The 24,087-nt window shown below is 44.6% G+C and overlaps 1 protein-coding gene across 1 annotated transcript in view; it reads left to right on the top strand.

The window, feature by feature from the left end:
* The window catches only part of LOC124788560 (tyrosine decarboxylase-like), a 151,068-nt gene that overhangs the window by 85,351 nt on the left and 41,630 nt on the right, over window positions 1-24,087 (top strand). Inside the window, exons 2-3 of the mRNA XM_047255831.1 lie at window positions 7,234-7,512; window positions 12,258-12,797. Coding sequence (XP_047111787.1) covers window positions 7,234-7,512; window positions 12,258-12,797 — 819 coding nt within the window. The remainder of the gene's footprint in view (window positions 1-7,233; window positions 7,513-12,257; window positions 12,798-24,087) is intronic.

Raw genomic sequence — 24,087 nt, 5'->3', positions numbered from 1 at the left:
ATTCTTGAATGTTTTAAATTTACGCGTTGTGATGAAGAGCTTATAGTCAAAGTCATCGCGACGTCGAGTCGCAAATCGGCCTTTCTGACGTCGTGTCGGCGGTTCCATCTAAAGGCTAGCTGCACCTTGCCACATCCATGCAAAATCTCCGAAATACCCTACGTTATTACTATTTGACTTTCCCTTATTTCTAAATTCCTCTTCCCGTGTTGGAGCGCGAGTATTCTCTGAAATATGTAATTCATGAGCCAACTGATCTTGTACTTCCCACATTTCTCTTTTATGTTGCGTATTAATCTGATTCTGACTTTATTTAAATTCCATAATTTCCTTGTACTCCTCTGTGTCAGTAAGGACTACCGGTCTTGTATCACTCATATCGTCATCTACCTTCATAGATAAATTTGTTAACTGATCCGAAAGTTCGGCTACTTTTACCGATAATGAGCTAATTTTGTCCGTGTGTTTTTCTGAAGCAAATTTTAGAGTGTCCATTTGTGTCGCAATCGTATCTACCGTGTCCTTCAAGTTTTCCTGATTTTTTACAAGTTGCGTGACCGTATCGGTAGATGCAACTGAGTCAATTTTAGCCTGCAAGGTGTCGTGATTTTCGATCTGCAGTTCTTTGACGGCTGCTTCATGATTCTGTAATGCGTTTTCATGTCGCGGGAAAATAGGCTGAAAATGCTCACAAAATTGTGTTTTTACATCTTAACAAATTTTTTGACATTTCGATTCCATTTAAGTAACTGAGCAGTTAAACCTCCACGTGTTTGGTTAAGCCTTTGCTCAATTATATCTAACTTCTGGAGTTGTTGCTGTGTTCGTTTTTTTATCTTGTTCCATTTGTAGCTGTGTTTGTTCCATTTGTTGTTATGTTTGTTTCTGATTTTGTTCCATTTGTTGAATTAATTCCAGTAACTATGTATTAGTGAATGAAACATGTTGCTTTGTACTTTACGGCAGTGCAGTTGCACCGGCAATGTTCGGATTTTGAAGAGAAAAAAAATGAATCTTGACTTATTTGAGAAAAGCGTAATGACGAACAACCTGAATATACGGTATTTTTAAGATTTTGTTTTGTTATGAAACTTCCTAGCAGAGTAAAGCTGTGTGCCAGACGGAGACTCAAACTCGGAACCCTTGCCTTTCGTGGGAAACTGCTCTACCAACTGAGCTACCCAAGCACGACTCACGACCCGTCCTCACAGCTTTACTTCTGCCAGTACCTCGTCTCCTACCTTTTGGTCTGTTGTTTCATGTTCCTTTGTGCTTTTCGGCAGTGCATTCGCACCGGCAATACCCATATTTCGAAAAGCAGAAAGAGTGTCGTGACTTAAGTGAGGAAAATGTAATGACACAAAACCTGAATCCAAGGTATCTGCAAGATTTTGTTCTGTTATTTCGCATTCCTGAGGCGAATTGTTACCGACCGATCGATCAACAATAGTTCCTTGTTCACTGATTGTTTCACTATCTACACCGTTATTTTCTGCCTGGTCTATGCCCCTAGGCATTATTATCAAATTATTGTCTCGAACATTTGTCACTTCATTACAAGATGGTGCTAACAAGCTACGCTCATCGTCACTGTCATTTCTCAATTTGCTTTGCAGCCTAGTTTACGCTTTTCATTCGCCATGATTGTGACACTGTTTCACACGATGACACAAAAAAAAAAATCTGAAGAGCAAAATACCCACTAATATAGCACTGAAAACAATAAATACCTAATTAGTTGCAAAAGCGACTGCAAGATGCTTGGTGCTAATTCACATGCATGTCACAACTGCTTTGCTCATTACAATACAGTACAACAATAAGAAACTACAACTACAAAAGAAATTCTCCATATACAATTACGCGCTAGCAGTAGACAATAACAAATTTCTAATCATGCACTAATTATTCAAACTACAAGAAAATCAGAAGATTCGGCTAAGCGTCGACAGGTGAAACTTCTTTATAAGTTTTTTACCTTAAACTGCAGTAACTGAGAAGGTGAAACTTCTACGTTTTTACTTTAATTACTTAATGCAACTGCTGAGTGAAACTGACGTACTGTCACTTCGCTTGTCTTTATCGTTTCGACACTGACCTACAGATTTTTCGCTGACAAATACAGCTCAACCTTATTCTATTCATTTATGTCCCGCAATATACAAACGCAACGCAATCTAACTATTAATTAACACTAAAGAATGGCCATGAATTAGTAGAGATACTAACAATAACCCTCAGATTTCATAAGTCACTTCTCACAAAAATCTTCATGAGACGAACTACAGCAAGTACAAAGCCAGCTAAATAAAAACATTCTAACTACTGTAGGTTCTAACTACTAATAGGTATGTGGTTAGCAAAGGAAATATTTTGTTCCAGAGCAACCAATGTATTTAGCAGATTTTACCTCAATCATGTGACATCCAGTTCCAAAAATTATATAATCGTCTGTGACATCCAGTTCCAAAAATTATATGATCATCAATAATTCCGTTACCCACATTTTACAATCTATGTCCAACGAATATTAAATCTCCATGACGGACACACGTCCAGACCGTCCACTCTCACTAACACTGCTTCTAACCTCCATCACTGCTAACTATTAACTTCTAACTGCGAGTCCGACCAGCCACAGAGTCTCTTACAGAGGGCGCACAGTGCTGTCAGTGATATCAATGCGTACTACATAGCGCTGCCAACATACAAACACATAAACACGGTACTTACACAGTCTACGTTTGGAACGGTAATACCCTAGTCTGGCTGCTGCTAGACTGTGACCAATTGTGTTGGAGACACAGGATGTTGCAGGAAGTCCATCACTTGTTATCAATTGGCAGGCTCAGATGTGAACGGGGTTACGATGTGCCTGGTGCATGATACTGTGAACCTTCCTTGTGATGGTCAGGCGTGGCCGACCAGAACCTAGATCACGGGTATGCCTGCCCCCAGATTCTGATTTAGTACAACATCTAGGTACTGTCATGTCCAAATGCTCCTTAAACTGCGTATTGCACAATTAAACTAGCTATCAAAATGGAGACTCACAATGAGGCCCTCTCAAAATATGTCAGGTGCTGATAACACTGTCTCACATGAGTACTCGTACACGGCGTCTCCATGTCCTTCACCGTGATCACTCAACATCTGATACTGTTCACGCCCCACATATCCTACAACGCCTGCTAACAATACCAAACATGAACAACACTAATACTGTGGTGAATTTCATACGTGCCACAAAGAATGGAAAATTTAATAATTTACAAACACATCGGTGGTCAGTGCTTGTACGAAGCTACACTGACATCCGACAATATCTTCTGGATCTTTCACATTTTTGTCAGGGAGTGTACATCGATGAGCCAAAAATTTATAAGTACCTGTTTAATAGCATGTTCTTCCACTTTTCAAACACAGTACAACACATAATTCTGTTTTGCATGGATTCTACAAGTCCTTGACAGGATTCTAGACGTATGTGGCTCCAGATGGCAACGCACAGGATGGTGGTTTACGGGCACGCAGCTGGCGCCCTATATGTGTTCCAGTGGGTACAGATCAGGGACATTTGTTGGCCAAGACATCAATGTGAGTTTACTATAACGCCCTTGAAACCACTGTAGCACGATTCTGACCTTGCAACGTGGACAGTTATCTTGCTGGAAGATGTCATCGCCGTAGGAGCAGACTTCAAGCGTGAAAGTGGTTCGCGATGATATTCGTGCAGTCCACTGCTGTCATGACGCCATCTATTACCACCACAGATCCCATGGAAACCCAACTCCATATTCCCCATAGCATAATTCTGCCCTCACCAGCCTGCATCTGTGGCGCTGTGCACGTTTCGTGCAGCCATTCGCCTGTATGACGGCGTGTAAGGACCCAACCATCGTCCTGGTGTAACAAGAAATGCAATTCATTCGACAAGCGACACGTTTATATTGCTCCACAGTGAAAACTCAGTGATACTGTCCCCATTGCAATCACGACAGTCGATGTAATTGGGTCTGCTCAGGAACGTCTAGGGGTCGTGTGATGTGGAGTTCCATGTATAACAATGGCCTTTGAACGGTGAGATCCGAAACACTTGTGCCTGCACCAGCATTTTACTGTGTCGTCAGATCTGCCACAGATCTCTGCCTATCCTGGATTACATAGTGAGGGATCCTCCGACCTCGACGTTATGTGATGAGACGAGGTCGTCCAATACCTTATGGCCTACTCGTTATTTAGCTATCCTTCAACGACTTCAATAGGTGCTCACGACAATCGTACACCAACAGGCAACCACATTCGCCGCTTCAGAGATCCTCAGCCGCAGCGCCACAACAATGTACCCTTTGTAAAAACCGCTTAGGCCGGTATTACACTATCAAATTTCTTTGTCAAATATCTTTGTCCACTATCTTTGTGAAAGATATTTGATGGTGTAATAGAGAACTTTGTCAAATGACGTCCAATATTTTATCAAATCTAGGGTCTCGCTGTACATTTTATCAAAGAAGTCGCTTGTCTTCTGTTCACTGCAATATGACATGTTACCACACCTACATCTGTCGTCTGTAGTGTTTTAAACTTTTAATAAACATTGCCGGTAAATACAATTGGTGTGTGCCGACAACTACAAAATTAATAGAGATATATGAAGCTGATGAGGCGCTTTACAACGTGAGGCACGCTGAATACAAAAATAGATTAAGAAGATTGGAGACCTAACCTAACCTAACCCAACCCTCTCCTGTAGCAAAGAATCGGAGTGTTACAGTAAGCCTGTCTTCTGCAGATGTAGCAGTTCTTAAGTGAACATTGTGCTTTGTGATATGAGGATATACTTCATTGAGGACATACAGAAATGTATGCTCATCCACTCTTAAGTAATTGATGTACGACTTGACGTCCTCCACTATAAGATCACGTAACAAGTTTCGTTGAATGCTTTTATCGTGTCGTCGTAAAACCCACGGCTGTCCGCAGCTCGTGGTCGTGCGGTAGCGTTCTCGTTTCTCGCGCCCGGGTTCCCGGGTTCGATTCCCGGCGGGGTCAGGGATTGTCTCTGCCTCGTGATGACTGGGTGTTGTGTGATGTCCTTAGGTTAGATAGGTTTAAGTAGTTCTAAGTTCTAGGGGACTGATGACCATAGATGTTAAGTCCCATAGTGCTCAGAGCCATTTGAACCAAAACCCACGGCTTCACCCAGGTATGATTCCATTTTTATCCCCCTTCTCTTCCGCATGTACATACAGTGCAATTGTGGTACATGCAACTGCTGCGGTTAATAACAAGTTGTTGTTGTCAGCCATCTTGAACTCTGACGAAAAATATGATGACAGTGTAATACCCCTTCTAGCGCTACGTCAAAGATCTTTGTCAAATATAATTGACGGAATATTTGATCACATCTTTGATCAAATCTTTGACAAAGAAATTTGATAGTGTAATACCGGCCTTATATAAGTGGATTTCCGCATTTGCAGCCATATCTTCGCTATAATGACTGCCCATTCGTCTCTCTTCCGCTTACATTCTTTCCTTACTGCGTCACGTGCCCGCAACACCCGCAGGGGGCATACATCCCCGCAGTAGGCTGTGGTCACCATGTTTTGGCTCATTAGTGTATATCTTCATCGATCTAAATTTTTATCGACTGCGTTTTAAACGCTGCAGTTGCCCTGTGTAGAACAATTGTTCAGCTACCACATTCCTCGGTTTGTAAATTTGCAAAAATTCATAGTTGAATGCACCTACTTGTCTTACGTGACTTGTAGATACAAACGTATTATGCTATTTGAAGGTAGGTGAAGCACGTCTTAGCATAAATAAAGCTACATAAAAAAGTGTTGGGTTTCCGTTTTTCTTCAATTAACGGGTAATGTCATCCAAATTCATTTCTTTATGCCATCCTGCTTCTTTATGATACGAATAATGTGTGCTGGATGCACGTAATATGCAGTGATAATCACTATAACCGAGACCTGTGCTCGCACCAACGGTTGCAAGTACACCAGGGACTCTCCTCCTTGTGTGCTATGAATGTCTCATATTTTAATACTGACCCACACATTTTCGCCACGCTGCAGTAGGCTTTCGTGTACCTTAATTTATGTGCACGAATGTTTTTGTAAATTGAGTTCATGGTTCAGAGTAGTTTCAGGGGTAAGACAAAGCTGCAGCCTGTTTCCACTGTTGTTCATATTATTTATGGATCATATGTTGAAAACAATAGACTGGCTGGGTGAGATTAAGATATGTGAACACAAAATAAGCAGTCTCGCATATGCGGATGACTTAGTTGTGATGGCAGATTCGATTGAAAGTTTACAAAGTAATATTCAGAGCTAGATCAGAAATGTAAGGACTATGGTATGAAGATTAGCATCTCCAAAACGAAAGTAATGTCAGTGGGAAAGAGATACAAATGGATTGGGTGCCAAATAGGAGGAACAAGGTTAGAACAGGTGGACGGTTTCAAGTACTTAGGATGCATATTCTCACAGGATGGCAATATACTGAAAGAACTGGAAGCGAGGTGTAGCAATGCAGTGAGCGCTCAGCTACGATCTACTCTCTTCTGCAAGAAGGAACTCAGTACCAAGACTAAGTTATCTGTGCACCGTTCAATCTTTCGACCAAATTTGTTGTATGGGAGCGAAAGCTGGGTAGATTCAGGTTACCTCATCAATAAGGTTGAGGTTACGGACATGAAAGTAGCTAGGATAATTGCAGGTACTAGTAGATGGGAACAATGGCAGGAGGGTGTCCACAATGAGGAAATGGAAGAAAAATTGGGAATGAACTCTATAGATGTAGCAGTCAGGGCGAACAGGCTTAGATGGTGGGGTCATGTTACACGCATGGAAGAAGCAAGGTTACCCAAGAGACTCATGGGTTCAGCAGTAGAGGGTAGGAGGAGTCGCGGTAGACCAAGGAGAAGGTACCTGGATTCGGTTAAGAATGATTTTGAAGTAATAGACTTATCATCAGAAGAGGCACCAATGTTAGCACTGTATAGGGGATCATGGAGGAATTTTATAAGGGGGACTATGCTCCAGACTGAACACTGAAAGGCATAATCAGTCTTAAATGATGATGATGATGATGAATGTTTTTGTATTTTTATCTGATTATTGTTTAATTATGTATCATTTTTTTCGTCTGTCAACATGTAATGTATCAAAGGACGACAGCTGGATTGTGACTTACTCGTCACGATTTCATCTTCTGAAGCCATCTGAAAGCGACGCGCTGCTGATCTCGATGCTGGCGGCGCGCTACCAGATGACGAAGGGCAACCCCCGTCAGCGCCCTCCCTCGGTTCCGACGCGGACCAGCCAGAGGCCGTTGGACGATATCGACGAGGCGGTGGACCGGATGCGCATGCTGACCGCCTACTGCTCCACAGAGGCTCACTGCAGCGTCCAGAAAGCCGCGCGCCTTTGTATGGTGCAGCTGCGCGTTCTGGACGCCGACCGGAGCGACTGCCTCAGCGCGGAGAGGCTCAGGCGGGCAAGTCACTCTGCTGTTCTTAAAGCGAGGCGCTCAACACGAAGACATAGGGAAGCTGCACTCCTTTTATCTCCACAGCTTGTGGCGTTGACCCGAGCAACTAACCAGTAGTCAACCACGAGTCCTCATATAGGTAATCAGCAGACTAGAGCAGGTCGCGTCCAAACAGGCCCATTTTTTAACTGTTCTACACATTTACCTTCACCAACCGCTGCAGCCGAAGTGTTTTAATATCCTTTCACTCATTTTACAGTGAGAAAAGCTGGATGCCAATTTTGCTTTACCTCATGTTGCCTCGTAACCATACGTCAGAGCGATATAGTTTTGTTCATCGTAGTTCATAGGTGTCTCCCCTTACCTATCTCGTAAGCTGACCCTTTCCCCTCCAGCCTCCCCTATTGTTCGATCTACCTATCTACACTACTGGTCATTAAAATTGCTACACCAAGAAGAAACGCAGATGATAAACGGGCATTCATTGGACAAATATATTATACTAGAACTGACGTGTGATTACATTTTCACGCAATTTGGGTGCATAGATCCTGACAAATCAGTACCAAGAACAACCACCTCTGGCCGTAATAACGGCCTTGATACGCCTGGGCATTGAGTCAAACAGAGCTTGGATGGCGTGTACAGGTACAGCTGCCCATGCAGCTTCAACACGATACCACAGTTCATCAAGAGTAGTGACTGGCGTATTGTGACCAGCCAACTGCTCGGCCACCATTGACTAGATGTTTTCAATTGGTGAGAGATCTGGAGAAAGCGCTAGCCAGGGCAGCAGTCGAACATTTTCTGTATCCAGAAAGGCCCGTACAGGACCTGCAACATGCGGTCGTGCATTATCCTGCTGAAATGGAGGGTTTCGCAGGGATCGAATGAAGGGTAGAGACACGGATCGTAACACATCTGAAATGTAACGTCCACTGTTCAAAGTGTAGTCAATGCGAACAACAGGTGACCGAGGCGTGTAACCACTGGCACCCCATACCATCACGCCGGGTGATACGCCAGTATGGCGATGAGGAATACACGCTTCCAATGTGCTTTCACCGCGATGTCGCCTAACACGGATGCGACCACCATGATGCTGTAAACAGATCCTGGATTCATCCGAAAAAATGACGTTTTGCAATTCGTGCACCCAGGTTCGTCGTTGAGTACACCATCGTAGGCGCTCCTGTCTGTGAAGCAGCGTCAAGGGTAACAGCAGCCATGGTCTCCGAGATGAGAGTCCATGCTGCTGCAAACGTCGTCGAACTGTTCGTACAGATGGTTGTCGTCTTGCAAACATCCCCATCTGTTGACTCTGGGATCGATACGTTGCTGCACGATCCGTTACAGCCATGCGGATAAGATGCCTGTCATCTCGACTGCTAGTGATACGAGGCCGTTGGGATCTAGCGGGCGTTCCGTATTACCCTCCTGAACCCACAGATTCCATATTCTGCTAACAGTCATTGGATCTCGAGCAACGCCAGCAGCAATGTCGTGATACGATAAACCGCAATCGCGATAGGCTACAATCCGACCTTTATCAAAGTCGGAAACGTGATGGTACGCATTTCTGCTCCTTACACGAGGCATCACAACAACATTTCACCAGGTAACGCCGGCCAACTGCTGTTTGTGTATCAGAAATCGGTTAGAAACTTTCCTCATGTCAGCACGTTGTAGATGTCACCCCCGGCGCCAACCTTGTGTGAATGCTCTGAAAAGCTAATCATTTGCATATCGCAGCATCTTCTTCCTGTCGGTTAAATTTCGCGTCTGTAGCACGTCATCTTCGTGGTGTAGCAGTTTTAATGGCCAATAGTGTATCTACGTACCAGATGTCTATAATTAAAGTGCAGCTATTCACAGAGTTCCAGAGTGGGCTGTAATTATTGTATGAGAGCGAAACTTGGTAAATATTCTAATATGTTAATGCGAAGCCGATTTATGAGGGAAGATGTTAGTTCAAATATTTGGATACAGGTGGAAATCTGGATCTGTGAATACGAGAAAGATGCATAGAAATGTTTCCACCTGTAATGGATTAGGAATGGGACGAAAAGGCATAATGTTGATTTTATTACTAACCACCACTTACAGTCTGTTCAACATGAGCACTGGAGACGTCGACGAGGTGCTGTACAGTGCCAGATGTCACCTGTTGGCCAAACCTGAAACTAATTTTTCTTCAGCGTAAGTCGGATCTGCATTAACGCATTAGCGTATCTAACAAATTTCGCTGCCGTATGATAATTACAGCTCCACGGGTAGCTGTACTTCGATTATAACCACCTGGTATCTATCTATGTAGCCGGCCGCTGTGGCCGAGCCGTTCTAGGTGCTTCAGTCCGGAACTGCGCCACTGCTGCGGTCGCAGGTTCGAATCCTGCCTCGGACATGGATGTGTGTGCTGTCCTTAGGTTACTTGGGTTTAAGTAATTCTAAGTATAGGGGACTGATGACCTCAGATGTTAAATCCCATAGTGCTTAGAGCCATTTGAACCATCTGTCTAAGTACAGACCACTTTCCTACCCTTTGCCTCCTCGTTTCCCTATCAGTCTCTCTTTCTATCTCTCTCTTTCTTTTTCTTTTCTCTGTACAAACCACTTTACAACATGATGCGCACTGCAATATTGTAATAATGGTGGTATTTTTCACTTTTTTGTCGTGAATTGATAAAATTAAAACAGCAGAAGTGGAAAGTGCCACCTTCTTTTAATAAATTCATTGTTGTCGTACCCGCTGTGAAGAAAACACATGAAACTGTCTCCGAACTATCTTCGGTCGCAATCGAAATATTATTTCCATAAGTGTTTGTAGCCTGCGGACAAGCTATTCACTTCTAGCGTTTTTCGACGCGGCTAACTGTTGAAAGTTGGGTTTACAGTTCACTCTTCATATAGTCAGACATCCTGATACCTCCTCAAAATACGGTTGTAAGGGGAATTGAAATAAAAATGAGGCAGGTGGAAAAACAATAACTAACCTGTTCATTACTTAAAAAGTAATCGCGTCAGCTGTTAACATATTTGTCCCACTATGAGACAATGAGGCAAGACGGTCAATGCCTTCACCGAAAGATGTTCGTGTTTGCTTTCAGAACCGTGATAGTACCCAGGCATGCACCTCGTCTTCCGAACCACGAATATCTTTCCTCAGGGCTCCAGAAATTTGGAAATCGGATGGGGAAAGATCGAGACGGTGTGGAGGATGTGTAAGGGCTTCCCAGTGAAAGTCCTGCACCGTAGTCGAAACACGCACGGCAGCTCCGAGAAAGTCATGGTGACCTTTTTCTTGAACTGCAATGGCCCACTGCTCATTTACTTTCAAAGACAGGATGCCATAACTAACGCACAGTAATACGTAGGCACTTTGCAAAAACTGAACTGCTCCATCAAGTACAAATACCCAGGAATGTCGACGGATAGCATCATTCTGTTGCAGGAAATACCCACACCCATGTTGGCAAACTTGTTTAATCACGTTGATTAAGAATGTATCTGCATTTCTCTCCTTTACTCTAATGTCTGTGGATCGTCTTTTGTGTTTGTTGAAGTTGATGCGTCACAACCGAGGCTACTATTAGACTGGTTTACGCTCTTACAGAATGTCTGCCTGGTCGCTTTAGATCAGGCCGTGGCGTAAGTGAGTAGCCTTTACCTGATCGTGTGTTATCTTAAATACAAACCTGGGAATGTAAACTGACAACCTAAATGTGCTACTAAGCTGAAATCCACATCACTTACATGAAATTGAAAAGAATCCTGTGTGTTTGTAGTTGGTTTGTTGATTTGGGGGAGGGGACCAAACGGCGAGTTCATCGGTCCATCGGCTTATGGAAGGATTGGGAAGGAAGCCGGCTGTGCTCTTTCAAAGGAACCATCCCGGCATTTGCCTGAAGCGATTTAGGGAAATCACGGGAAACCTAAATCAGGGTGGCCGGGCGCGGGTTTTAGCCGTCGTCTTCCCGAATGCGAGTCCAGTGTGCTAACCACTGCGCCACCTCGCTCGGTCTGTGTGTGTGTGTGTGTGTGTGTGTGTGTGTGTGTGTGTGTGTGTGTGTGAAAATTGATCTCATTCATAAGCAAATAAATAAGCAAACCAATAATTTCACATTCAATAAACTTGGTCAGTGCGAACTATTTGGAAAAAAAAACGTAACTATAGAGAAAAAACTGTAATGTCTGTCTGTATAAGAACGTAACCTGAAGCACTACACTAACATATGGCCTTGGTAAATTCAAGAAACTGATAGAACATACATTGCGCAAAGGAAACGAAACAATCGTGTATTGTGAATCTCACATGCAAAATGAAGTACTGGCAGAAACAGCAACACTGCAAGGCTCAACAACAGATAAAAAAATACTGCTAAAAACCAACTACAGTTGGTCCAGGGAAATTGGGTTCATAATCTTGACACAGATTGCCAATGAAACACATGACTCAACCCTTAAGTACTGATGTTTCAGTTAGGAAGGAACTTATCAAAGAAAATAATTATAAGCTCTAATATGAAAATTCATGTATCTAATAACTTTCATGGTACAGTAAATTAACTCAGAAGATTAATCAGTGTTATACTAGATTATTCATGCTAGTTTTGCCAGTCCTGTAGATATAAGAACTACACTGCAAACGATGTGCCTTGAACATTTTAGGTCAAAGTACTAGCAATTCCCTTGATTTACCAGCAACTAGTTCAGATAATTATCATTCTGTTTTCTTTCTCTGTATGGAGCAGGCAATAGAAGCCGACGTGGATAAAGGATTCGTGCCGTTCTATGTGGTGGCTACGATTGGCACGTACGCGACGGCTGCTTCGGACAACTTGAAGGCAATCGGCGCCGTCTGCCAAGAGTACCCAACCATTTGGTTCCACGTGGACGCCTCGTACGGCGGCAACGCGCTGCTTTGTCCCGAGATGCGCCACCTCAGCCTGGGGATCGAATACGCCAATTCCATTAGCGTGTGCCCCGAGAAGTGGGCGCTCGTCAACCACGACTGCACGTGCTTCTGGACGAGCGACTACCTGCGGCTGATCGAGGGCCTCGTCGTGAACCCGACGTACCTGCAGTACGAGCAGCAGAACGAAAGCATCGACTACCGGCACTGGGGGGTGCCACTGTCTCGCCGCTTCCGAGCCCTCAAGCTGTGGTTCACCCTACGCAGCTACGGGCTGCACAACCTACAGAAGCACATCCGTAACCACTGCCTGCTGGCGGAGCGCTTCAGGGCATTCATCAACAGCGACCGCCGCCTGCAGCTAATGAACCTCGTCGAGGTGAGTTGCACACTGTGTGCCGAGTCCAATGTTACGTTACTTCCCTCTCTCGCACGAGGCAAAACCTCTGATAAGACTTCTATTGTTGTCTGAGTATCCGGTAGGGATCAAGAGCTACGTTTTCTCTCATCTCAAACGTACCTGAGAAAGCTCATTTTATGTGACTCCCCTGTCTCACATTTACATACAAACTGCGCAAACCACCATAATCTGCATGGTGGAGGGCACCTTGTACCACTATTAATCATTCGTTTGCTGCTCCACTCCCAAATAGCCATAATTTCTCTTACTTGCCTCCGTACACCTTACAGAAAACGTACACTCTTTGACATAAAACCAGGCCGGCGGCTGGACGCCAAGAACTCTAACAAGGAACCCCTTGAGCGCGAGGTAGGCTCAAATGTTTCAAATGGTTCTGAGCACTTTGGGACTTAACTTCTGAGGTCATCAGTCCCCTAGAACTTAGAACTACTTAAACCTAACTAACCTAAGGGCATCACACACATCCATGCCCGAGGCAGGATTCGAACCTGCGACCGTAGCAGTTGCGCGGTTCCGGACTGTAGCGCCTAGGACCGCTCGGCAACCGCGGCCGGCAGTGCGAGGTACGAAAAGGAAAGTGATGTTCACAGTATTCGACGCACCACGTATTGTCTACCATGCGATCACAATATTGGCTGATAAATGCAACGTGGAACGGGACTGCAGGTATTCAGGGGTGAGAACAGCATGAAGCTACAAAGTCCAGTCAAAGTACTTAGTTGACGAGTAACTTACAGGCCAGCCGGGGTGGCCGAGCGGTTCTAGGCGCTACAGTATGGAACCGCGCGACCGCTACGGTCGCCGGTTCGAATCCTGCCTCGGCCATGGATGTGTGTGCTGTCCTTAGGTTAGTTAGGTTTAAATAGTTCTAAGTTCTCGGGGACTGATGACCTTAGAAGTTAAGTCCCATGGTGCTCAGAGCCATTTGAACCAATTTTTTTAGTAGCTCACAATAGTGCTACACTGCTAGTGTTGTTGATACAAATCAGAGTGATGCCAATGATAGACAGTGCTAACAATGCATTATGTCTAAAACAACAGCTGCCAGAGTTCACATTTCGTCAGTAAGGAATTCAAGGAATTTTGCAGAGAAACAAGTTTCAAATGAATTATTTACGTTTCTGCAAGATGAGTCAGTGAAATGTGTAGTGTCATATACGTTCGACTGTGAGGACTTGAATGGTTGGTTGGTTTTGAGAGTAAAGGGACTAAACTGCGTGTTTCATGAGGAGTACAATGATGACGATACTTGCTTAACAAGTGAAAGTGATACTGAAACAGGTTTCGAACCATATGGTCCATCACCCTTGTCAGACACGAAGCCACACATCCCGTCTCCAGTGAAGCATAGTAAAACACAGTCGTTGTCCAAGTATCGGGTGCTAAACATAATAAAGTACACGCAGTATAAAAAATAACAATTATGAACATGTTTAGAATAAGTGCACAGGAATGTGACCGTGTAGTAAGTAAGAAACACCACAGATATCCAAGGGAGAACAAGGAGCACTTGTCTCAAGGATGCTCGATACAATTTACCAGATGTGCATTATAATGACCCATTACATTATGCACATCAGATTGCGTGGGACATAGATTGCAGTTATCTCAATGGTAGCAGTGGATAGTTATATAACTTCAAACAGTGCTAGAGAACTGAATTACGTAAGATAATGAAAGTTAAAACAAACCGTCAACTGGATAACGCACAGCAAATTGCGGAATCGGGGCGAAAATTTGTAGATGAGATAAATAAACAAATCCCGTCATTTTATAAGGAATTTGTTTTCAGCTCCGACCAATCGGTATTTGAAAAGAATATGCATATAAAACGAACCCTGGAAATTAGTGGTACCAAGACAGTGGATCAACTAACATCAATGCCTTAACGCATCCGTATACAATTATGCCCACTGTTAATCTGTATTGTAAATTGACTGAAAAGTTATTTACTGTGCTGCGAGAAGTTGGAGATGCTTTGCCTTCTATTATTCTTTCTCGTGTATGTGATCTTGAAAGCACAGTAGGGAATATTTACGCCTTACCAAGCAAACGTGGGAAAATGGCTGCAAGAGAACAATAACAGTGGTATGAGCACTGGTTTTGGCAGAAAGCTCGTCAAAATAGCTTACTTTTGGTTGATTCCTGGTCTGAGTAGAAAAATCATACTCCTTTAGAGCAATTATCCCTCCTGAAAAGATGTGTGACATTGCAGTTCTTAGCACCTTGAACCACTGGATAAATTTAACCTCTGGATGTTTGTTTTTTTCGTGCCTATGAAATACATGAATAAAAAAAATAGGAGTGCGAGTAAGCTACTACAAACAGCATAGTGAACGCATTATTGTGGTCAAGATAGACACGAAGCCCATGCCTACTACAGTAGTACAAGTTTATACGCCAGCTAGCTCTGCAGAGGATGAAGAAATTGATAAAATGTATGATGAGATGAAAGAAATTATTCAGGTAGTGAAGGGAGACGAAAATTTAATAGTCATGGTTGACTGGAATTCGAGAGTAGGAAAAGGGAGAGAAGGAAACATAGTAGGTGAATATGGATTGGGGTTAAGAAATGAAAGAGGAAGCCGTCTGGTAGAACTTTGCACAGAGCATAACTTAATCATAGCTAACACTTGGCTCAAGAATCATCAAAGAAGGTTGTATACATGGAAGAATCCTGGAGATACTAGTAGGTATCAGATAGATTATATAATGGTAAGAGAGAGATTTAGGAACCAGGTTTTAAATTGTAAGACATTTCCAGGGGCAGATGTGGACTCTGACCACAATCTATTGGCTATGAACTGTAGAGTAAAACTGAAGAAACTGCAAAAAGGTGGGAATTTAAGGAGATGGGACCTGGATAAACTGACTAAACCAGAGGTTGTACAGAGTTTCAGGGAGAGCATAAGGGAACAATTGACAGGAATGGGGGAAAGAAATACAGTAGAAGAAGAATGGGTAGCTCTAAGGGATGAAGTAGTGAAGGCAGCAGAGGATCAAGTAGGTAAAAAGACGAGGGCTGGTAGAGTAATTGATATGAAAGTAAATTAAATTGTGATAGCTGATTGATTCAGGCTCTTAACCTATTGTTTTGCTAAGTGGCTCTTCATGTAACCACCACTCCTCCTCAAGCCAGGGGTGCCTTAACCTATTGTTCTGCTAAGTGGTTTCCCCCACCATTCACCCCTCCTCCTTAACCTACTGTTATGCTAATTATGACCTCCTGGAGTTGAGTTATGACGCCAATCTGTCATTCTGAGAAACCTCCCACCTTTCCACCTCTCTCCCTCCCCCTTCGCCTCTCCCATCCTCAGGGAAAAGGGACACTTTTTTTATCAATCCCTCCCCAGTGCAATTTTGAGTCACATTTCCGTAACCTGGGAAATCTCCCAGACCTCCCCTCTCCCCTACACCATCTGAAATTTTATAGAAAAAAGACACAGTCTGCGCTCAGCTCCTCGAGAGGAAGGATCTCACGACATGAAATGGGCGGTAAATTTGAGCAATATAGTGTTTATTTAATTAAACGTTAATTAAATTAATTAATTAAATTGTAGGAGAAGCTGAGCTGTGTGGTCCTCTTTGTTCAGGCAGGATAAATAGCCCACTCTTATGACGTCACAAAAGCGATATCAAAAGTGGCAGGAAATAGCCTATTTGCACTACCCTGTCAAATTATTTGTTCAACAATTTACAGGATTCAAATAAATCGCTTAAAAGCGTTACCACCACCTTACAGTGATTCTTCTTCATAACAAAATATGTTTTCAGTGTTTGAGAATCACACATAGACATTTTGCAAATTAGTTAATTAAAGTTCCATTGTAAATAGAATGTAGCACTAAATAGATCTGAGCTCTTGTATGCAACAACGTCTGAGAACACCAGCAACCTCCTCCACCTCAACGTTACCACTAAACATATCTGGCGAAAAAAAAAAGACCTGATCACACACACTCTCAATATTGAAGCATGCTCTGTCCGCTGACTACCGGGGAGCCATGACCGCAGTGCTGGGGAGGGGCCTGCACACGTATCAGCCATGCCAGCAGTTGTGTGCACGCCTCTAACTCCATCAGATGGTCAGAGGCAAGAGAGACTATCACTGTTACTGCCAAACAGTCAACTGATCAATTTACAGGGCAGAATAATCATCCAGTTCAAACACTCATCATACTGAATCTTCTCACGTAACTCGCACATCCGCTTCATCGCCATTCAACTAGCATACTGGCTGCTTCGCTGTTCAGCCACCCACAGGGCGCTACCACTGAGACTTGTCCCTACCAGTGTATGCTAGATCCAACAGATCGAAGTATACTTTGTTACCAAGTGGTCATTAAAGGCTAAGGTGCGACTTCTAGTCGACCAAACCCCCTGACCACTGCTGCAGCACACTGTTAGACCAGCAGGACCAACTTGGGTGTATAGTTTTACTGAGAGACGATCAGCAGCAGGAACTATGTCCTTCGTTCTCTCGATAAATAAGAGACAACATTCTTCTGTGACTTTTGTGTGCCTATGTACAGATGAGCTGACATCTTAACAGGGAGATTTAATTTACTTCTATATTCATATCTTACAAGCCATCGTACTGTGCATGGTGGAGGGTACCCTTACCACTACTAGTCATTTATGTTCTTGTTCCACTCAAAAACAGAGCGTGGGAGAAAATGATTAAAGGGACTATCTATGTGCCTCGATATGAGCACTAATTTCTCATACCTTATCTTCGTGGTCCCTACGCAAAATTTACGTTGTAGGCAGTAGAATTCTTCTGCAGCCAGCTTCAAATGTCAGTTCTCAATAGTGTTACTTGAAAAGAACATCACATTCGCTCCAGGAATTCCCATTTGAGATCTTGAAGCACCTGAACACAAATTCGGCAGGAGACGATACGAATGCTTTTACGGGGCTGTATTCTAAAGGAAACCAATGCCTGCAGGTTCATCCACCTTTGGAGGTGGCGGGGGTGGATGTTGTTTGCACACAGGCGAGAAGCGATGGCGGGGATGGGAGTGGGGGAGGGGAGGGGGTGGGAGCTGGAGAAGAGAGTGAAACATCCTATCCTACTACCCCTACAGACCAGTGGGTCTTAGCAGGATCAGTTCAAGAGCAACACGGAAATGCTAAGTGCCTTACTTCCACTGGTTTGACAAGACAGCCACGCAGAGTGTCTGCGCAGTTAGAGGCGCCATGTCACGGAGTGCATGGTCCCTCCCACCAAAGGTTCGAGTCCTCCTTTGGGCGTGGGTGTGTGTGTTGTTCGTAGCATAAGTTAGTTTAAGTAGTGTGTAACTCTAGGGACCGATGACCTCAGCAGTTTGATCCCTTAGGAATTCACACACATTTGAGCTTGACGAGACAACTGACAAACAGAATGTGATTAGCATCGAATATCTTCAGCTATTTGACGACGGTTACTCATTTTGGTATTGGAGGAAATAACAACCTAACCTGTGGGAAGCCCCACAGAAGTTGTCACAGAAGCATCGGTAAAGGTTATCTCCAAATGTAACATTACTTCATGAAAAAAATACTCACCATGAAAATGGACTCTCATGGTCAGTTTAATTAGTTATTCAAACAATCTGATAACAGTGGTGTACAGCCAGGTGGGTGGAGGAAAGGGCAAGAGTACCATGGATATGATTCTCGAGTTGGAGTGGTAATCAGACGTTTTTACGTTGTGACCTGATCTTTTAATGAAATTTTAATACCCCACAGACACAAGGAGAGACGTTCATCGTAATGAAATCAGCTATATAACCGAATTTATAAAGTGATACGCAGTATTAATCTGAGAGTGGTAAAACATGCTCTTAGTACTCTGTCATAAGCCAAAAATGAGTTTAATACTCTAGTTTTGTGATGCAGGACATAACAGATATTAAGGTGATAAGAACAGATATTTTTAACTGATGGCAGAATACTTTGAGGAAATGTAGCCTATGTCATACAGTTGTAAAGGATTTTCACAACAAGTAACGATACTTTAACGATGTGAAAACACGAACATGCTCCGATTTCTTCTCTCATCGAAAGTAATTCGTATAAAAGGAAGGAATCTACATTTCAAGCTGTCTCTGATTGGGTAAAGTGGATTTTTTGAACTGGGTTGAGTCATGTCAGAGGTGGAAATGCAGTTACAACTATATGCGTAAGCCACATCTGTTTGTCTCGCAGTGTGCACACTGCGAGACAAGCTTGGCTTAGATGCATAGTTCTAACTATAATTCCATCCCTGGCGTGACTTCCACTGCAAGTGTGGTCACGAGGCTTGCTTGACCAGAAGCCACATCATAGACTAATTAGTTATTAGATACAGACAGTGCTCCAAACTGTCAGGTCTAGCCTGCAGGTGTGCAGACAAGTCCCAGTGACAGCACCCTCTGAATAGCTGAACAGTGAATTAACCAGTATGCTGGTTGAGTGGCGACAGAAGTGGATGCTTGTGTCGCGTGAGAAGATTCAGTACGGCGAGTGCTTGCACTGGACGATTATTCGACCCATGTAAATTGATCAGTTGACTTCTTGACTGTCGTAGGGACAGTCTGTCAGGCTACCGGGCTGCTGAGCGTGTGGTACAGTTAGGGACATGCACGCAACTGCCAGCATACCCAGTGCATGTGTGTGCCTCTCTGACCAATGCGGCCATGGCTCCCCAGCAGTCAGCAAACAGCACACGCTTCCAGACAGCGAGTTTGTGCAATCATAAGATTTTCTTCACTGGATGTGTTTAATGGAAACATTGTTGTGGAAGAGCGTGCATGTGTTCCCAAACGTTGGCGCATACAGAACCTGAGCTATATTTGGCGCTACGATCTATTTGCAGTGGAAATTTAATTACATAATGTGCAAAATGACTGCACGTGATTTCCAAAGGTTCAAACTATGTTTTGTTACGAATAAGCATCGTTGTGAGGTGGTGGTGAGATTTTGAGCAATCTATTTGACTTCTGTAAACGATTAAACAATTTCATAGGGTAGTGCAAATGGACTATTTCCCGCCATTTTTGGAATCGCAATTGTGATGTGATAGGAGTGGACTATTCTTCCCGCCAAAATAAAGAGAATCACAACTCAGTATTTCCCACCAATTTAACTGATTAATTTAATTAATGTTTAAATAAATAACATATTGCTCGAATTTACTGCCCATTTTATGTCATGAGATCCTTCCCATCCAGCAGCTCAGCACAGACTGCGTCTTTTTCCAACCAATTTCCAGACGGTGGACAGGAGGGAGAAGTGGGGGGTGAGAGACAAGTACTAGGGGATTTCCCATTGTGGAGAAAAGCAGTTTGGAACTGAACTTGGGAGGAACTGACAGAAAACATGCCCCTTTTCCCAGATGGGTGTGGGAGGAGGAGGGAGAGAGACAGGGATGGTAGGTTTCTCAGAAGGTCGGATTATCTCCATGGGGTCATAAATCAACCCAATGGGGTCATAAATCAATTAGCACAATAATAGGTTTATGGAGACGATGAGGTGTGGTGGAAACCACTTAGCAGGAGTTAAGGCATCCCTGGGGCGAGGAGTGGTGGGGGTTACAAGAAAAACCGCTCAGCAGAACAACACTTTAAGTTCACAAATCAGTCAGCTGTTGCAATTTAATTAATTTGCTTATTAATTTGATAGTGTCCCAGAACGAACCTCATCCCACTACCAACAACTGTTAATTCAACTTACTGAGTCGAGCATGTGTGAAGACTTATTGTGTAAAGGATTACATCAGATTTTGTTAAAGAATTTTTTCGAGCTGTTTCCAGCTCCATTAAATAAAACAGGAAATAGGAGACTAGCACACACTGGTCTACACCATGACCAGAAACAAGGACTCACTCCACGCTTGCATAATAAGACATGCATGGAAGCACTTTTCTTATGCCAAAAGAACTTTGCTAGCGCCCAAATGGAGGGTTGGGGGCAAAGTGGGCCGGTGTCACAAACCAAAGACTGGCCACCATGTCCTGTTCCCTTTCCCAGGTACCAAAGAAAGCATAGGGAACATGGAGTGGAGGTAGACAGCACATCACAGATTTTTATTCTTATGTTTCATTTTATTTATTTATTTCAATGTCACCGTTCACAGCATGGAACCGACGTCCTAAGGAGGAGGGAGTTGCAAGTGGCCACACTCGGTGGGAGTATTGATGCATTCCAACGACCAGAGAACAGCCAGTACTAAGAGTGGAAAATGTGTGGATAAACTCCTCATTGCAGTAACAGCCCAGTTCCAAGGTTGATTAAGAAAGACAATGCAAAGGCAACTGGAGAAAAATTGTTTGTATTTGGCATTGTGGCCAACTGCCCAATGTTGTTCATTAAGGAAGTGCAAAAAATAAAGGACTTTTTCTCGCCATTGGCAAACAAGTAGTGAACAGCCTGTCCACAATGCCACTTCACAGAGTTTATCTTCACTTGTGAGAAGTGTCCTGAACCCAGAAAGAGGGGCAGGTGAGGAGGTATCTAATGAGGAGTCATACTGGTAATTAAGGCTAGCATCTTTCGCACCACGAACCATACACTTAGCGCCGATCTGCACACCAGGCAATGCTTGTTCATGTCCAGAACATCACAGGTGACACCCATTGGGGTATCTGCAAGGTGAATCCCGTAATGTTGTGACTCACATACTTGCTTCCCACTGACTGGACGTTACTGGCAAGCTAAGGATTGCACACCGATCGCCAGACAGCATGGTGGTCGACTTGGGGATACTTTGCCTCAACCACATTTAGTGACATATTTTGCTGACGAAAGCCGTAGATCGCCTTAGTAGATATCAAGCGTGTTGCCAACATCACAGTATGGATATAGCTCAGTTTGAGGAAAAAATAGCAGAAGTAAAAAAAGGGCAGCGGGACAGCCGAAAGTTGGATAAAAGCTGAGAGAGCGCGAGGTGCAAGGGCCACCAACAACAAGCTCGCAAGGCACATGAGACAACGGCGCCACAGCATCATTTGAGAGCTGCCGTAAAGGAATAGCGCTCTATCAGGGATTTGATACAGGCCTGAAACGCCCCTGTAACTGTGGGAGGGTGAGGGTTCATACCGTATCTTGAACAGCAAGCGGTGGTAAACATTTGGGACCAATGCCATGATCGGTGGAATATAAAGTATTTGAGTCGTGTGGGGGTATATGACGTCGAATATACACTCCTGGAAATGGAAAAAAGAACACATTGACACCGGTGTGTCATACCCACCATACTTGCTCCGGACACTGCGAGAGGGCTGTACAAGCAATGACCACACGCACGGCACAGCGGACACACCAGGAACCGCGGTGTTGGCCGTCGAATGGCGCTAGCTGCGCAGCATTTGTGCGCCGCCACCGTCAGTGTCAGCCAGTTTGCCGTGGCATACGGAGCTCCATCGCAGTCTTTAACACTGGTAGCATGCCGCGACAGCGTGGACGTGAACCGTATGTGCAGTTGACGGACTTTGAGCGAGGGCGTATAGTGGGCATGCGGGAGGCCGGGTGGACGTACCGCCGAATTGCTCAACACGTGGGGCGTGAGGTCTCCACAGTACATCGATGTTGTCGCCAGTGGTCGGCGGAAGGTGCACGTGCCCGTCGACCTGGGACCGGACCGCAGCGACGCACGGATGCACGCCAAGACCGAAGGATCCTACGCAGTGCCGTAGGGGACCGCACCGCCACTTCCCAGCAAATTAGGGACACTGTTGCTCCTGGGGTATCGGCGAGGACCATTCGCAACCGTCTCCATGAAGCTGGGCTACGGTCCCGCACACCGTTAGGCCGTCTTCCGCTCACGCCCCAACATCGTGCAGCCCGCCTCCAGTGGTGTCGCGACAGGCGTGAATGGAGGGACGAATGGAGACGTGTCGTCTTCAGCGATGAGAATTGCTTCTGCCTTGGTGCCAATGATGGTCGTATGCGTGTTTGGCGCCGTGCAGGTGAGCGCCACAATCAGGACTGCATACGACCGAGGCACACAGGGCCAACACCCGGCATCATGGTGTGGGGAGCGATCTCCTACACTGGCCGTACACCACTGGTGATCGTCGAGGGGACACTGAATAGTGCACGGTACATCCAAACCGTCATCGAACCCATCGTTCTACCATTCCTAGACCGGCAAGGGAACTTGCTGTTCCAACAGGACAATGCACGTCCGTATGTATCCCGTGCCACCCAACGTGCTCTAGAAGGTGTAAGTCAACTACCCTGGCCAGCAAGATCTCCGGATCTGTCCCCCATTGAGCATGTTTGGGACTGGATGAAGCGTCGTCTCACGCGGTCTGCACGTCCAGCACGAACGCTGGTCCAACTGAGCCGCCAGGTGGAAATGGCATGGCAAGCCGTTCCACAGGACTACATCCAGCATCTCTACGATCGTCTCCATGGGAGAATAGCAGCCTGCATTGCTGCGAAAGGTGGATATACACTGTACTAGTGCCGACATTGTGCATGCTCTGTTGCCTGTGTCTATGTGCCTGTGGTTCTGTCAGTGTGATCATGTGATGTATCTGACCCCAGGAATGTGTCAATAAAGTTTCCCCTTCCTGGGACAATGAATTCACGGTGTTCTTATTTCAATTTCCAGGAGTGTACATTTACATACTATGTCCACAGAAACAGATGGAGGGCTTGTAAACAGTGACCCAGGAGCACAATAGGGACAGTAGGCGCCGGTAGTTGAAGGCAATTGTGCGCCACAGATCTCTTGTGAAACCTAGTCATAAGCATTAGATATTAGCAGTACACGCAGTGGAGCAGCTCTGTCCACAGGAAGCCCCGGTAGCCATACCACTCGATTTGCGGACGTTAAGGTAGCTACCAGAAGCTTCACCGTAGGTGGTAAGTCACGTCAGTGACTCTCTGAGCTCAGCAATGCTACGAAATATGAGGACAAGATCGTTCACATAAGTAGCACAGATGAATACGTGGCCACTGAGAGACATGCGTTGATGGAGGCCACAAATGCACTGATTGGTGCATCAAGATGGGAGTGGTGAGATGGCCATGGTAGAGTACACAGGACATTGCTCCATGAAGGAGACGTATGGAGACGTCAACGGCAGTATCAGAGTATCCCGTATTGCGGAGCACCCCTTCCAGGCATTCGTGATCGACCCACTCGAGCGCCTGGCTGAAGCCAAGAGCGGCCAAGAGTTCAGGCACACAGTGAGCGTGAGCAAGAATGATTATTTCTTAATAACGATAGAGGGCACTGCAGATATTATGGGCACCTCCCAAAGATGTTTGATCAGTG

The sequence above is a fragment of the Schistocerca piceifrons genome, chromosome 3 (assembly GCF_021461385.2).
Source record: "Schistocerca piceifrons isolate TAMUIC-IGC-003096 chromosome 3, iqSchPice1.1, whole genome shotgun sequence".
Classification (NCBI taxonomy): Eukaryota; Metazoa; Arthropoda; class Insecta; order Orthoptera; family Acrididae; genus Schistocerca; species Schistocerca piceifrons.
Note: the sequence above shows the minus strand (reverse complement) of the source record. Positions and strands in the feature narration are given on the sequence as shown.